Here is a 15,702-nt window from a genome sequence, read left to right as displayed (position 1 = left end):
CACAAAACCAGCACTGCCTAGCCTGTTCCTGGAGATCTACTGTCCTGTAGGTTTTAACTCCAATCCCAACAAAGCACATCTCGTTCAACAGCTAGAGATCTTGTTGAGATTTTAATTGGCAGAATCAGGTGTGCTAAATTAGGGTTGAAATGAAAACCTACAGGATGGTGGAGCTCCAGGAACAGGCTTGAGCAGCCCTGCATTAGATGATACTGGAACTGCATAATCACACCGGGTTCTCCTTGGGAGTTTCTGACCATGCTCATTTTGAAATTTTGCAGTCTGAATTTTCAAGTCTGTTGCCATGTCATGTTTTTCTTAAATTAATAGGCTCAGCCCCCTTTGGAACTTCCAGATGCAACTGATGATATGTTCGGTAGGTCTGCAGTGAACAATACACGTGCATGACAAAAATGTCATGTTACAAGATTTTATTTATTGGCTAATGTTGTGGATGTGTATTGTTACATCAAGTAACCAAGTGACAAAAGCTTTTAAAAATCCAACTGCCAAGAAGCAGCAGCACAACTGTAAGAGGCTGCAGGTTTTTTCAAAATTCTTGATTGCAGGGGTTCCACTGAAAGAAAGTGTGGTTACAATGTCTGTGACTTGTGAGAACAACCCCTTACACCTTCAAATGTGGCTGTAGATCATTGATGCTTTGGGGCAGTTTTGCTGCCAGACTTAAACCCTATCAAAAACCTGTGGTCTGAATTGAAGTGAGGAGTCCAGAAGCCCAAAAACCTCAGGATATCAAGAATCTTGAAATCTTCTGCATTTAAAGAACAGTTCAAGATCCTTGGTTTATTCAACTGAATCATTACTAGTGTACAATATTTTCCACATGTAGGAAAATTACAGTATGTCGCAAGAATGGTGGTATTTGTTTTACTTGGTGGTCTTTTTTGTGCTTCTTTATCAAGGTTGGCCAATAGTTCTGGACCTGCCTGTATTATATATAATTACTTCCTGAATTCAATGTTTACCAGTGCCGTTTCACAAAACCAACAGAAACCAACAGAAGCAGGTTTTCACAGTGTTAAAAAATCACAACCACACATGATTTTTTCTGACCTAAAAGAGGAAGTCAAAATGCAACGGTCTGTGGTGTACAAGTGAGTGAGTGAATGTGTGTGTGTGTGTGTGTGTGTTTGTGTGTCAGTTCTCAGGTGATATAACGTCAACGTGTGTGTAATTCTTGTAGGCCTTCATGTTGCACTTCTGCAGGGTGGAGCCCAGCTGCTTCCCTGGGCCCACCTCGTACGTGTGTGGGAAGTCCTCCCCCTGCCTCCTCTCGTACATCGCGTGCAGAGTCTGCTCCCACTTCACCGGGGACGTCAGCTGCTTCAGCAGCTGCCTCCGCACGTGGGACCCGTGCATGTAGCGCTTGGCGTCCACGTTGGAGTAGACGGAGATACTGGGCTGGCTGATGTCCAGCTTCCTCAGGACCTCCCTCAGGGGCTCCACGGCAGGCTCCATCAGGCTGGTGTGGAAGGCCCCGCTCACTGGCAGCGGCCGCACACGCAGGAAGTTCAATTTTCTGGAGTTCTTCTGCAGGAAATCCAGAGCCTGTGGATGAGAGAAAAACTCTACTGTAATGGCAGACTCATTCCCCAACTTAATTTTCTGTTCTAACCAAAAGCAAGGGAGAGAGCAGTACTAAAGGTGCTAAAGATTGTTCATAGTGCATGGCGCTTATACACATTTTCCCACAACTGTACTCGGTCATTTCAACGCTTGTGGTCAAAACAGACAAATTTGCTATGTGTTTAAGCTGAACTGGGATCAAAAGGAAGCAACATTTATTGAAGCCTGTGACAGTTGTGGCAGCTGCCAGGCTTCTATATACCTACAAAACCTGATGATTTTATAAAAAAACAATCATTGCCTTCCAATTTCTCCTACCTGCTGATGTCCAGCAATAACCCTGCCATCTGGGAACAAGTAGTTGGCGACGGAGCAGACAGGGTCCTGCAGCCCGAGGGATTGGCAGTGCTCTCTGGCTTGCAGACAGGCATAGCTGTACTTGGCTTCAGGGCGGCCGATCACGGACAACATACCGCTCGGGACCCGCTCTGACGCCTCCTGCATGGCCTCTGCTCGCACCTTCACTGCGTACAAGGCTGAGGGAAGAGCAGAAGAACGAGCGGAAGAACACTATCAACCACTCATCAGCACACAACTGTGCTCATGTTTAATTACCGGACAGTATCGTTTTACCTTCTGTAAAATCCATTGCTCCTGAGAATACCAAGGCCGCAAACTCTCCGACGCTGAAACCTGCTGCTGCCACGCAATTTTCTATAGCCTGCAGAATGGAATGACATGTCATCACGAGTATAACATACATATTCTGTTAGGTATCAGAAGTTAGCATTACTTCGCAGTCAAATATTTAGGTAATGAGCCAGTCATTGCCTTTATAATAAGGAACATCAAGCTATTGTCCAATAAGCAGTACAGCTAGCCCGCTAGACTACACTGCAAACGCAAGCTCGTGTTTGACTGTTACTGGGTGACAGGCTTACGGCTGGTGCTTCATGGCTCAATCGTTCTACGGCAGCCAGTGACGTGACGAATACCGCTGGTTGGCAGTGAACCGTTTTCATAAGATCCTCCTTGGGTCCGTTTAAGCACAGCGCCAGCAAGTCATATCCAAGTATTTTCTGTGCAACGCTGAACATTTCTTTGACATTTCCATACTTAAGCAGTCCTCGCCCCATCCCCACAAACTGGCTACCCTGTCCGGGAAAAAGCAACACGGAGCAATCGTTCGGCTTCCTCCTCGCCTGAGGAATCGGCTCCGCATCATCACTGTCCAACAGCAGCTTTACGGAAGGAACCGTCGGAGGTGGGGGTTCATTCTGTGACGAACACCGCACCGTGGTTGACAAAGTTCTGCGACAAAAAGCGAATGGCCAAAGTTCTGATATTACAGATGTCCTGGAACTTGTAACCAAAACGTTACACCCTCTCATGCCTCCGACAAAACGTTTCACGATGTAGAAAAAAACGTAACAATAGGTAATACTTCAAATGCAATCCAATTGCTTTCAGACACAGTTGTGATTTCTTTGCATTTTTGTCAGAAGTCAACCCAAAACAGAATCCACGAGAACACTGAAGGACGCGGCCATTTTGATTTTGTGAACGCGTACGTACTTTAGGGACGTGACTACAAGTGCACGCGCTATTTAAAGATACAGCATATACAGTCAACAAGAGTCCGCCCGTGGGCCCCTATTAAGTTCCTATGAATGATTCGGCAAAAAACGTATCAAAATTGTTCGTCTGGATGCCTCAGACACAAATAAGTCAAACTACTTCTACTTTCACTTTTATTTGAATCTATAGTGACAATATGGTAATTATGAAGAACATATCACAACAAAGTGGGGTAAACAAGCAAACAAAAAATGTAAGGAACTGTGAAATCATACTATAAAATTGTACTGAAATTAACTATTGAGTATTTTCATCCTCTGAGCTGGCTTTCATCCTATGAGAATATGTTTGCCAGTGCAGTAAAGCACAGTAGAAACGGCAATGTGTGCAAATGAGTGCATAGGAAACAACAGGTAAGTGGAGTCTCATTTTAAGATACAAGCTATTCACATGCTGGTTTCAGTTTACAAATCATTTTCATGAGGGAGTGTTGTTGGCAATGGCTTTATCTGGCTTTCATTGTGTTCCCAACAGCCAATGTGGAGGTCCGAGACTCCCACGAGAGCAGCTTTATCAGCTAATACGAAGAAGGCAAACAATCCTTATTATTCAAAACAAGATATGTGCTCTCCCTTGCTATCCCTTCCCACTGAACAGCTATGATAACAGCTGCTAAGCAGTACTATTCCTGTTAAGTGTGTAGATATGGGACATTTTTAACAGCTGGTAGCGGTTAGTACAATTCTATGTGATGCACAAATCAATTGCACGATCACACCAACAGTGATTAGACAAAGCGAAAGAGGTATCAAAATACTGTCCCTGGTAATATTTATGGACACCTGTTATTACCGGAACTCCGGGCATTATACAGGGGCAGAATCGTCAATGTGAAGCACTGATTCAGACAGTGACAAAGTATCTATACACATGTTTAGCATGTATTTGCACATGCAATGTTTATTTGGTTATACTGTGCATTTAGCATAGGCCTGATTTAGCACATGGAGAAAAGAAAGACACCACAATCCAGTTATAATTAATAGAGATGTAATACTGCTCAGTGTTAACAGTAAAGAGATGTCCCTTAATTCTTAATTTCATAAATTCATTCAGATCAATCACATTTATACAAATAAGCTTAAATACATTTTCCGATTATATATAGATGCTTATCCACAGCATGGCCAGAGATAATTAAGGTAATTCAAGCTTTTCTCAAAGTTTTCAGTTAATAAAAAATCAGTTTTGGGTAAAGGCAAAAGTTGATCCAGTGATGACGATGATGATCCTAGGAATGATTTTTTCAATCTGATTATACAGGCATCACAGCACAATGTTACGCAAGCGCTAACAATTAGTTTGATGGAGGTTAATGTGAATGGAGTATCGAGGGTTGCTTTCCACTTCCCTAGTGGATGGAGGATGGTGAAATTCTAGGACCCCTATGTATATAAGACCCATTGACCCAGTTAAATTGGTCACTACTGACTGAGCCATCCATTTATTGGTAGTCAACTAGTGAATTGGTAAATGGTATATTACTTCAAAACAAGCAACCACAATTAGCACTGTAGTGTCTAGAGTGTGAAAATACCCCCCAATTTCCAAGCTGGAGAGCATCTATCCCTGAATTCCTGTTCTATTGGCCTCGCCTAACATCCTGTACAAGTGTTTGGTCAGAATCTGACAGGCTGACAGCCTCCAGGTGCTCCTGAAGGTCCCCTTCTTCCTCAGATGATTGGCCGTTGGACTTCGGAATGACACTGGGCTTGTATTTGGTAATGAACTCTCGGCTGGTGAAGGCTTTATCTGGACCATCTTGACTGCGCTTCACAGACTCCAAACGTTCTGGGGAAATAAGCACAGAACCCAACGAACAATAAAACAAGAGGTAAGGCTATATGGGCATCTTTTTGCAAACAGAGGATGTTGCACTAATGTCTTAGGAGGCTCCTTTTGGAAAAATGCAAGGAAATAAAATTTAGTAACAGATACAAAGGTAACATAACCACAACAAGTATAGTATGGGTAAAGGCAATCCAACTGGATGTGACAGGGTGTGAGGACTGCACCTCCTGGTAAGATGGGCTTCAGCAACCGATTTAGTTGTACATTCCAGAGCTTCACATTATGGCTGGCATTACGCAGTTTCTCCTTAGCTTCCTGTAGAGAAAGAAAGAGACAAATATATTAAAGCTGGGTATTTAATCAAAGCAATGTATAAATGTACTAAGACAGTTTTAATGTTTGTTCACCACAGATTTGCACTGAGCTATATACAGTTTCACATACACTACATGGCCAAAAGTATTTGGACACCTGACATCCAACATCTCTTCCAAAATTATGGGCATTAATACGGTCCACCCTTTGCTGCTAGAACATTCTCCACTCTTCTGGGAAGGCTTTATACTAGATGGAGCATTGCTGCAGGAATTTGTTCCCATTCAGCCAGAAGAGCATTAGTGAGGTCGAGCACTGATTGGGTGATTGGGCCTGGCTCGATGGAGTTGAGGTCAGGGCTTTGTGCAGGCCTGTCAAGTTCTTCTACGCCGTTCTCAACAAAACCATTTCTATACGGACTTCACTGTGTGCCCAGGGGCAGTGTCATGCAGAAACAGGAAAGGGCGTTCACCAAACTGTTGGGGAAGCACAGAATTGTCTAGAATGTGATTGTATACTGTAGCATTAAGTTTTTCCTTTACTTGAACTAAGAGGCCTAGCCAAAACCATGAAAAACAGCCCTTGACAAATGCGTGTCCAGATACCTTTGATCATTTAGTGTACCTTTATACACTTTACACAGTTGTACTCATCTGTACATACCTCCACAGCCATACATGCCTGTACAAAACCTTAACACATTGCAACTTAACAAACCTAAACAAAGCTCCAAAGGTCTGCATGCACCTCAGCACATCTACATCTCCCTGCTTTCCTCCCTCCCTCTCCTCCTCCCTCACTGTCACATTTGCTTCCCCTTGCTTCTTTGCCACCCGTCCCCTCCTCTCCACCCTGCATCTAGTCCCCTTGTCTCCTCCGTTCCTCTGTTCTGCGCACCTCCAGTTGCTGGTTGCTCCTCTCGCGCGTCTCCCTCAGGGTCTGCAGCTCCTGGGAGGCTGCGTCTACAGCAGAGGAGCTGGAGATCCCCTGCTCCTCCGCGTCCCGTTTCTCCTGCTGGGCCCTCAGCAGCTCAGCCTCTGCTTCTTGCTGTAGCAGCATCAGCTGCTTCATCTTCTCTTCCTCTTCCTCCTGGAGTCTAACAGGGAGAAACAAGACAGATATACACATACAAGGGAAACAGGGAGACTTTAGGGTCCAACGCATTCGAAAACCATTTGAAAATACAAATGTCCAGTGTTGTGTGAGAGAGAGTGTGTGTCTGTATGTTCAGTATGTGTATGTGTGTGTGTGTGCGCGCGCATGTGTCTAGCAGTATATGCATGCAGGTGTGTGTGTGTGTGTGTGTGTCTAGCAGTATGTATATGCATGCGGGTGTATGTGTGTGAGTGTGTACCTCTCCTGCTCCATTCGTGCATTCTCCTCCTCCATGTGGGCCTGTATTTCACTTTTCAGTGCTGCCTCAAGCTTCTTCTGAGTGATCTCCAGCTCCTGGATCCTCACCCGCTGCTGCTCTGCTTCTCTCTCCTTCTGAGCCATCTCCACTTCCATGCTCTCCCTCACCTGGGGGACACAATGTAATGTAACACAAGTCACAGCAGTCTACACCTCCATGTTTTTTTTTTTACCTGGGGGACACAATACCATGTAACACCAGTCTCAGCCATGTCAAATCCTTGCTTTTCCCTGCTTGTGAGTGTGTGTGAATGTGAGCCTGTCTTACCTTCTCTGCCTCTTGTAGCTGTCTCTCAAGCTCTCTCTGCACCTCCATTTGCCGCTCTTTCTCCTGCTCTTCCGCCTGTTTGCGCTGGGTCTCCACCGCCCTTTGAAGCTGAGACAGAATGCCGCCAATGTTAGACTGGACGACCAATACCCCTCACACCTCACAGCGGCTTTATAATGCTTGCAAATAATGGCGATTTGCCAAAAACAGAAGCGCAAACACACTAACTGAATCTTACTAATTCCACATAACTATACAATATACTCCTTTCTTCACTTTTTTTCTCTTCTCACCTGGATGATGTTTTCGATCTCCTGCTCCTGACGCTCCTTCTCCTCCTGCCGCTCCTGTGGGTTGTGCACCTCCTCTCGTCTGGGAAGGCAGCTCTTCCTCTGCTCCCGCCTCTGCAGCTTCAGCTCCTGGTGCAGGGAGGACTTTCTCTCCCGGAGGAGACGCAGTGCCGTCTGGGCAGCTGGGGAGGGCAGGGCGCGCGGTCACGGCGAGAACCAGGCAGATCTCAGATTCAATAAATAAATAAAGTAAAATAAAGAATAAAGAGCTGGGTCATTTCTGACACCATGACAGACTGACTGGGCTTACAGCCTCTCCGGTGATGGGGTGATGGGCATGTCGGATTGGCCACGTGACAAAATCTCACAACACCCTACACAGAGCAGCCCATCTGACAAGATGGTAACAGCGACAAGGAAATCGGAGGAGATTCCCCACAAGGTTTCACCTTGGACCCACTCTACGCGCTGCTTGATGTCTGAGGCGCTCATCTCGTAGGTCTTGTGCAACGTTTTCACACAGAACAGGCATCGCTTTCCGTCCTTGTCAGGGATGGTCTGAGGGATAAGAGAAATCAGAATCACCACGGACACACAGGGGCATCATATTGAAGTGGATAGTCAGGATGATTCCACGGGCCCTGACTGACAGGGGCTTTAAAAAGACTGTGCCATAATTGTGCAGGGATGGGGTGGCCTGGGGTGGTGGGGGCCCAATGAAAAATCTTTTCATGGGGCCCAAAATCCCTGGTGGCACCCTTGCAGATTGCAGCTCTGACCACTGCTCCACACTGCTGCTCTGACCACTGTTCTGAACTGCTGCTCTGTCCACTGCTCTACACTGCTGCTCTGTCCACTGCTCTACACTGCTGCTCTGTCCACTGCTCCACACTGCTGCTCTGACCACTGCTCCACACTGCTGCTCTGACCGCTGCTCTGCACTGCTGCTTTGACCACTGCTCCACACTGCTGCCCTAAACACTGTAGCTCTGATCACTGCTCTGCAGTGTTGTTCTACCTCCACCAGACAGCCATTCTGCAGCGGAATCTCCCCCCTCTTGTCCTTGAGGTCCTCACTGACATAGTAGGAGATGCTGGAGGGTTTGAGGACAAACCAGCGCTCAGTCCAATTCCTGCGGACGTGTCCCTTCTTCCACATGTAGCCCTGTGGAGTACAGAGAACATGCCACATTAGAACACTAATATCTGATAATCCCAGCAAAAGATTAATTGTCTCCCACCACACACTACATCATACCAACAGTCACAGCTGCATGAATTCCACACTTACAGACCCACTCACATCAACACCACAAACACAGACCCACACACATCAACATCGTACTCATAGACCCACTCACATCAGTGCAATGCTTATATTCTCCCTCTGAGCAACATCCCATTCAAAATCTAAATCACATTCACACCTCTATGACTCCAAGGCTTGAATGTATTAGAGCCTTATTTTGCACAAACATCATACAGTATATCAATGCTACCTAAAGTAATCTGCTGATAATTGTGCGTAGAATAATGCTGATGTTCCAGACGGCGTAGCAGGTCTCACCTGCTTAAGGACGTTGTGGTACATCTCCTGGAAGACCTCATCTAAAGCCAAGCTGAAGGCCTCTGTGCTGGGGATCTGGAGCAACCTCCTGTTGTTCAAGTGCTCCAGGAGCGCCCACACGGACAGGCCCTCGCGGAGAGAGGGATTCTGGCACAGCAAGTCCTCCAGCAGCTTGGGGTCCCAATCATGGCTCATCGCCATGGAGATCTTCTTCATGAGGTACTCCACCTTAAGGGCAGCAGCGACGGGAAGCATCACTCAAAATCCCACAGCAGCATTATACAGCAAAATACAGTTTTGTTGTGCAATGCAACAATGCCCTGGACACATAAAATCACACAGTACACTTTCTATTTCTCTGTGAGTTCTCCCCATTCCCTCTCTCTGGACTATTTACTGGTAGTTTCTAAGTGTGATGCTCTCTCTTCTCTCTCTCCCTCTCTCTCCTCTCTCTCTCCCTCCCTCCCTCTCTCTCTTCTCTCTCTCTGTCTGTCTCTCTCCCTCTCTCTCTCTCTCTCTCCCTTTCTCTTACCTCTGCCGGGATCATGACGAGGGGATAGTGGTTCTCAGACAGCAGGTTGAACAGGCAGAAGAGTTTGAAACAGTCTTGTTGGGAGCACATGCCCCCTGCCACACCGGGTCTGTAGTTCTTCTTCGCCGTCATCATCCAGCACAGCTCATCAAATGTCTCTTTGTTAAAAGTCCCCTCTTTAGCCTGTCCAAAATGATGTCATCATAATCACCGTCACCATCACCATCATCATCATCACATCTTGGTGAAAGCTCCATAATATGCATATTCTTGGGTAACAAATTGGACACGTTTAAATTAACTCATTGTCCAGTGTCCGTTTTTTTAGAAACATTATGTTTACAGCGCACAGCAGGTTTTCCCTTGATACCAATGGGACAGTGGTAAATGTAGAGGACAGAAACAGTTGTGTACCTTGGCCAGGATGTACTCATTGAGATAGGGCATGTAGCCTTGTCTGGACAACGGTCCATCTTCGTCATCTTCGCGGAAGTGCTCCTCGAGGGCCACGGGGTCATGTGGGATGTTGAGGGCGGTGTACAGATTGTGTGAGAGCACCTGACCCGGAAGCAGAGGGATTACATCACAAAGTGACCAGACATGGTCAGCGATGAGCTCATATCTAATCAAAGCATTCACGTAGAAATTCCACTCACTGTACTTACAAACTCATAGGTAAACTGACAGTGAGCAGTCATGGTAACATACTTTAGGTTGAGTTCATTTTAAATTGAAACTAAAAACAGAGTAAAGCACATCCTGGAAAACGTATCTTTCAAAGTTGTCATTACATGTAGTTAAATACACCCCCTGTGAAAAAAGCACCAATACTAATAACAGACTCCTGTGTCATAATACCCCTGTTTGAAATCTGGAAGCTGCTCTCCTCCTCGCAAAGATGTGCATGCATATCTTTATGCAGTGGGTCAAAATGTTTACACAGGAAGAGCATGCATTTAATCTAACCATTTAACAGTACAGTAAGCACCTAATCTATCTATATAAAATCTATGTAATACACAAAAGTAAGTTCTGGTAAGAAAGCCTTTCTCAGTTTTCTTTTTTTTCCAATGACAACCTTTGCTTCACAAATGATGCACATCTTGCATTTCAAATGCGTACTATTATTACTGTTCCACTTGTCAGTTGGCAGTAATCTTTCCAGGGCCTGAATTTGCACACACCATGGCACACACAACACAATACTGTAGGCATACTGTGTGATCACAAAGTGCACCACGCAGGACTGTGTCCATCTGAGACGCAGTCCTACTCTTCATGATGGGCAAGTCTTGACAGCTACTTGTTATCTTTGGAGTATATAACTGAGGAGTCTGAAAGCGATGTGCCTGAACTTGAACGACTATGAGAGGCTGGGAGGAAGAAAAGCAGAGAGAGGGAACTCTCTTCAGCTTCAGCTGAACATGGACATCATCATTCCCCGAAATGGCTACTCTTCACCTTTGCATGTACACAGGGGTGCAATTACCACAGAACGAAGCTTCAAAAGTATTATTGCAGGAGAAAAGATCAGGATCTTGTGATAGTCGTTTTGAAGCTTCATTCTGTGGTAGTGTACTTGCTGCTCTCCATGGAAGAATTTTTATTTATTTATCAATTTACACGTCGACAGACTTATGTTTTGGAATAAAACTGATACCCAATCTGTGTGAACTGAACTGATTTCACACCAACAATGCAGCTGAATGTGTCTCACAATTACATGCGTGTGCATGTGTCTCTGTATGTGCATATGTGAGTGCACGTGCATGTGTTCGTGCATAAAATGTGCTTCTGTGTGTTGAGCCACATTCCAGTAGCAGGAATACGAGTCAGCTGATGCAACCAACCCTCCTTATTTCTTTCTACATCTAAACATGACAGACTCAAGCTTTTCCATATTATTCATTACCTCATAATAGAGATAAAAGTTGTATTGCTGCTGAGAGATATGAAGATAATCTGTCCTATTAAACTGATAACGAATGTAAAATATGTAATTGTGTATTAATAGATATATCAGATTCCACTTAAATTTGATTATTATCCTACTGGGTGATACCAATGCAAATGCCAAATAAAAAACAAGTTTACGACCATAGTACGACCATATTTCTGCTTTAGCCATTCATTGTCTTCCAAGAGCAAACTTATCAAGAAGAAAAAATCTGACTTACCTGTCTTATCGCTAAAGCTAGCTGTGACTGAAGCGGTGAACTATGGTTGCCTACACGCCTATTTCCTGAATATTAAAAAACAAAACATCAGCCATGAACGAGAGAGAGGGAGACTCTAACCTTTAGTTGGGATTTGGACACTTTCCCGCTCTGTTCTACATCCAGCGATGTGAAAGCGTACCAGATTGATTTTAGAAGTTCGGATTTGAGGTCCATCGCGGTGTTCTCTGTGACGCGCTACATTCCAAACGCAAGTCGCACCCAGAAGCACACAGAGATCTACAACAGCAGGTCGTGCTGGGGGTGGAGAAAGCGAACTTGCTTGAAGACTGTGTAGCAAAATACGCCGGTTGGGCACGTACATACTTGCAGACTAATTCAGGCATTGAGACATGCAGACAATCCTTGGAAGCAGGCTTCAGCTGACGCGCAAACGCACTAGTGACTAGTGAAGGGAGCAAGTGTGCGATTTGAATTTGGCATCGTATTCGACTGTACTTGCTCAAAACTGTATTTTTATTCTGAATGTGTCTTCTTGTTATTTATGTTGTTTATATATTAACTTGTTTGTTCTTGGTCTCTTCTTTGTTTTTTGCCGTTCACATCTTGCTTTCACATAATACTCTTACTTAAACAGACAGTATGAAGTGATTCTAATGATTATCTCCAGTTAAATCTGTGCTTGTAAATATCCAGTGACCTGGAAAGGGACACTAGAATACGGATGAAAACGGAACAGTCAGCTCAGTGTCCACTGTTCATAACAGTGTGGATATCCACAAACTCAGTGTTACTGATAAAGAAGAACAACAATGTGTAGATCTGATAAGGCCATTCTTAACAGCATCCATTCTTGTTTTTGCTTGGAGATGAGAAAGTCAGCAAATGGCGATTCAACCCACAAAGAAAATTATGTGAATCCCATCACTCCTTCCAAGAGTTTACTAGTAGGCCACAAGAGGTCAGCTGTTCCAACTGTCCTGAGAGAAGTCGCAAAGGATGTGGACCAGTCATAGACTAATTATTTTCCTTCACGCAAATGCCCATCTTATAGACAGTGAAAGGGGTATATAATTCAGTAGCGCCCACTACTGTATTTTAACATCACCCAAAATATTTCTATACTATACCCCCACAGAGTTCTTGGGTTTCGGCGAACCAACTGTAACTAGGACAGGATTTGTGGGGAGTCAAAATACAGCGGCAACCCTGTTGAGACAGTAGGGAAATTTCCTGTTAATGAAAGAGACAGGGAGTTTCCTGCTCATTGCTTTAGCTTTCTTTGAAATGGTGTGATGCTGAATACTTAATTCTCTTATCACAGTATAAGACAAAGATACCCATGCATACACACATACAGGCACGTACACATTCATTACGTGCGGTTTTTTTTGTAACACAAGGACACATTTTCCATTCCTCTTAAATATTTGTGCTGACTTGTGACTTCCAGGAAGGACTGTTCTTTTACGGCACAGTTACCGTCATAACACTTTCATTGTTTAAGGAAAGTGTATTGCCCAGAACCGGGCTGCTGGGTGAAATTCCCAGGCTATGGGATAAAATTATATTAATATAGTTTTCCTAGGCCTGGGACAATAATATTTACCACAAGTTCACAGACCATTGTGCCCCCCCCTCCTCTAGGGCCCGGGATAACATACCTGGCAGCCCTGGCCCAGAATATTAACCTGCAGTTCAGGTGAGTATTTCATTTTTAAAAAACTTTTTAAGAGTTTGGAGTAGCATAGCTCATTTTCCTCACATTTGAACGATCATTGTCCAAAATGTTATCCAAAACAGACACATACAGGGTCCAATAGGAACCTTAAATACTCTGATTTAACACGGAACATTTTACCGTGCAGTAATGAATGCTCATAGGCTTGTGTGTCCTTGGGCAGGTTGCAAATGTTCTGGCAAATATTTTTGCAGCGTTTGCCTGAAATGTTCTTTTCATATCAGTACTGTACACTCTTGTTGTGGGACAGTGTGTCTACGACTCTGGATGTGCAGTACGATTCTAAAATGTATGATGCAGTTAAATTGTGACAGCCTATGCACATTTTTAAACTAGTGTCATCATTTTTAATGCTAAACAGAGTATTTCTGAAAAGTATAATCTCACGCTGACCTGGTGTACAACGCAGGGCTCGCATTGTTGAGTGAAATGTTGCACTTCAATGCTCCAAGGGCTTTTGATTGACAGAAATGAGGAGGAAATGAGAAAACATGCTTTGAGCAGCACTAACAAAGTAACTACCTTCAGGCTGCTTTCAACAGAGTGATATTAGTGTGTAGTCAGAGAGATCAACACTGCCGTCATTGTCCTGGTCGTTCATACACATTGACATTCTATAGTGGGCGGCACAGTAGGTGCAAGCAATGTCGCCTCACAGCCAGAAGGTCTTGGGTTCGAATCCCGGCCTGGTCCTTTCTGTGTGGTGTTTGCATGTTCTCCCCATGTCCGCATGGGCTTCCTCTCGGTACTCCTGTTTCCTCCCACAGTTCTAAAACATGCAGGTAGGCTAATTGGAGAGACTCTAAATTGCCCATAGGTATGAGCGTGTGAGTGAACGGTGTGTGTGCCCTGTGATAGAGTGGCGGCCTGTCTAGGGTGTATTCCTGCCTCTTGCCCAATACACATTGTCCGTAAGTAGCAGAAAACAAACACCAGGTGGTGCTTGTACTCCTGCATTGCCACCATAGTTACATCATTTGAACACTAGCGCCCAGTGTTCAGGATCTCTGTCATTAACATGAAAGTTATAAGGTACACTGGGTTCACAGACTTCAAAAAAATAAAATGGTGAGAATTTAATCAACAAGTTAGAAAGAGGTGGTAAACAACAAATTCCCAGTAGAGCCTTTAAATACAAAAGCATGAAAAACGTATAGCCTACATACTGTACACTCTTTGCCATACCACCACGCACTGAGTTGCTGCTGGAAGTGGTGTTGGTGGGCCAGCAGGGAGCAATCTTCCCTCTGGTCAAATAAACCTCAATGCCCCAGTGCAGTGACGAGGACACTGTGCTGTAGGAGATGCCGTCTTTCAGATGAGACATTAAACCAAGGTCCTGACTCACTGTGGTCATTAAAGATCCCATGACACTATTCGCAAAGAGTAGGGGGTTCCCCGGTGTCCTGGCTAAAATCCCAGATCTGGCTTTCGCAAAAACTTGCCACCTAATCATCCCCTGATTTAATTGGCTCTCCCTCCAGTGGAGCTGCTCAGTGGCCAGGTGTGAATGTGTATGAGTGTGAAGCAGGCCATTGCTGCAAAAGAGCATTCGTGCTCAGCGAACCTACCATGGGTAAATAAAGGTTAAATAAAAAATAAAAAAATAAAAAAAACTCTGTACAACCCTTATTGTGAAAATGAGATAATTTCAAATATTTTTCTTTTGCCTTGTCCTTTGACTATATAGATGTTCTATTTACTCAGTGAATGAAGAAATCACCACATTTACTTACTTTAAATATGATTTTATATGTTTGAAATAGGACAAGATGAAGGTTGCTTGGCTATGAATGGTGGTGGAACAGTGGTGGTGGGCTGGTTGTTTTGACAGTGCATCGGGCTTATTTGGTCTGAGCTGGGTTTATTAAAAGTAAAGCTCATTCACTGTATGGTGATATTCAGAGGCTTCTAGAGGACAAAAATTCGAATTTGTCCCAACCTTTTCTTAACCACACAACAACAGATCACCATCCTCCGGGTACTTTCTGAGCCACCGTAACGGTTGGCTCTGTTGTTTTGACTCATGCCCCTGATAACAGTTTCCTGATAACTACTTCCTTTAAATGACACCAGTGAGAACAGGACTGACCAGGAAGGCACAGGGGATCGTGGTGGATAGCTTCCAGACTGTGCTTTTTGGTCTGTTTCAGGCACAACTGACTTCAAATGGACTAACAAGCATATTTAAACTCTAACAGAAAAAAAGCAAAACAAAAAAAAAATCTTATAAAAAATGGGTAGAATCAAAAAAATTGGTTGGGAAAAAAAATGAAACGCCCATCTTCTGTATGCTGTATGGATTCCTCTGACTAAACCCTTGTTACACTGATGTTTTCCAGACGTTCCCCCTTCACTTTACCCCAGTGGAATGAGAGAGAAA

General features: G+C 44.3%; 2 protein-coding genes across 2 annotated transcripts; both read right to left on the bottom strand.

Annotated features, from left to right (window-relative positions):
- Positions 1-416: 416 nt before the first annotated feature.
- On the bottom strand, positions 417-3,151 carry mcat (malonyl CoA:ACP acyltransferase (mitochondrial)). The gene is made up of 4 exons (XM_035427695.1): positions 2,529-3,151; positions 2,221-2,308; positions 1,906-2,123; positions 417-1,569 (listed from the first exon to the last, which is right to left on the bottom strand). Exons 1-4 carry the CDS (start codon positions 2,976-2,978, stop codon positions 1,159-1,161), a joined length of 1,167 nt encoding a protein of 388 aa, XP_035283586.1. The 5' UTR covers positions 2,979-3,151; the 3' UTR covers positions 417-1,158.
- On the bottom strand, positions 3,149-11,958 carry def6c (DEF6 guanine nucleotide exchange factor c). The gene is made up of 12 exons (XM_035427694.1): positions 11,699-11,958; positions 9,816-9,959; positions 9,402-9,584; positions 8,870-9,097; positions 8,321-8,467; positions 7,752-7,860; positions 7,306-7,484; positions 7,013-7,120; positions 6,686-6,852; positions 6,229-6,427; positions 5,241-5,331; positions 3,149-5,016 (listed from the first exon to the last, which is right to left on the bottom strand). The coding sequence occupies exons 1-12, from the start codon at positions 11,792-11,794 to the stop codon at positions 4,808-4,810; spliced, it is 1,860 nt and encodes a 619-aa protein (XP_035283585.1). The 5' UTR covers positions 11,795-11,958; the 3' UTR covers positions 3,149-4,807.
- Positions 11,959-15,702: the final 3,744 nt, after the last annotated feature.

This window comes from Anguilla anguilla, chromosome 7, assembly GCF_013347855.1.
Source record: "Anguilla anguilla isolate fAngAng1 chromosome 7, fAngAng1.pri, whole genome shotgun sequence".
Lineage (NCBI taxonomy): Eukaryota > Metazoa > Chordata > Actinopteri > Anguilliformes > Anguillidae > Anguilla > Anguilla anguilla.
Note: the sequence above shows the minus strand (reverse complement) of the source record. Positions and strands in the feature narration are given on the sequence as shown.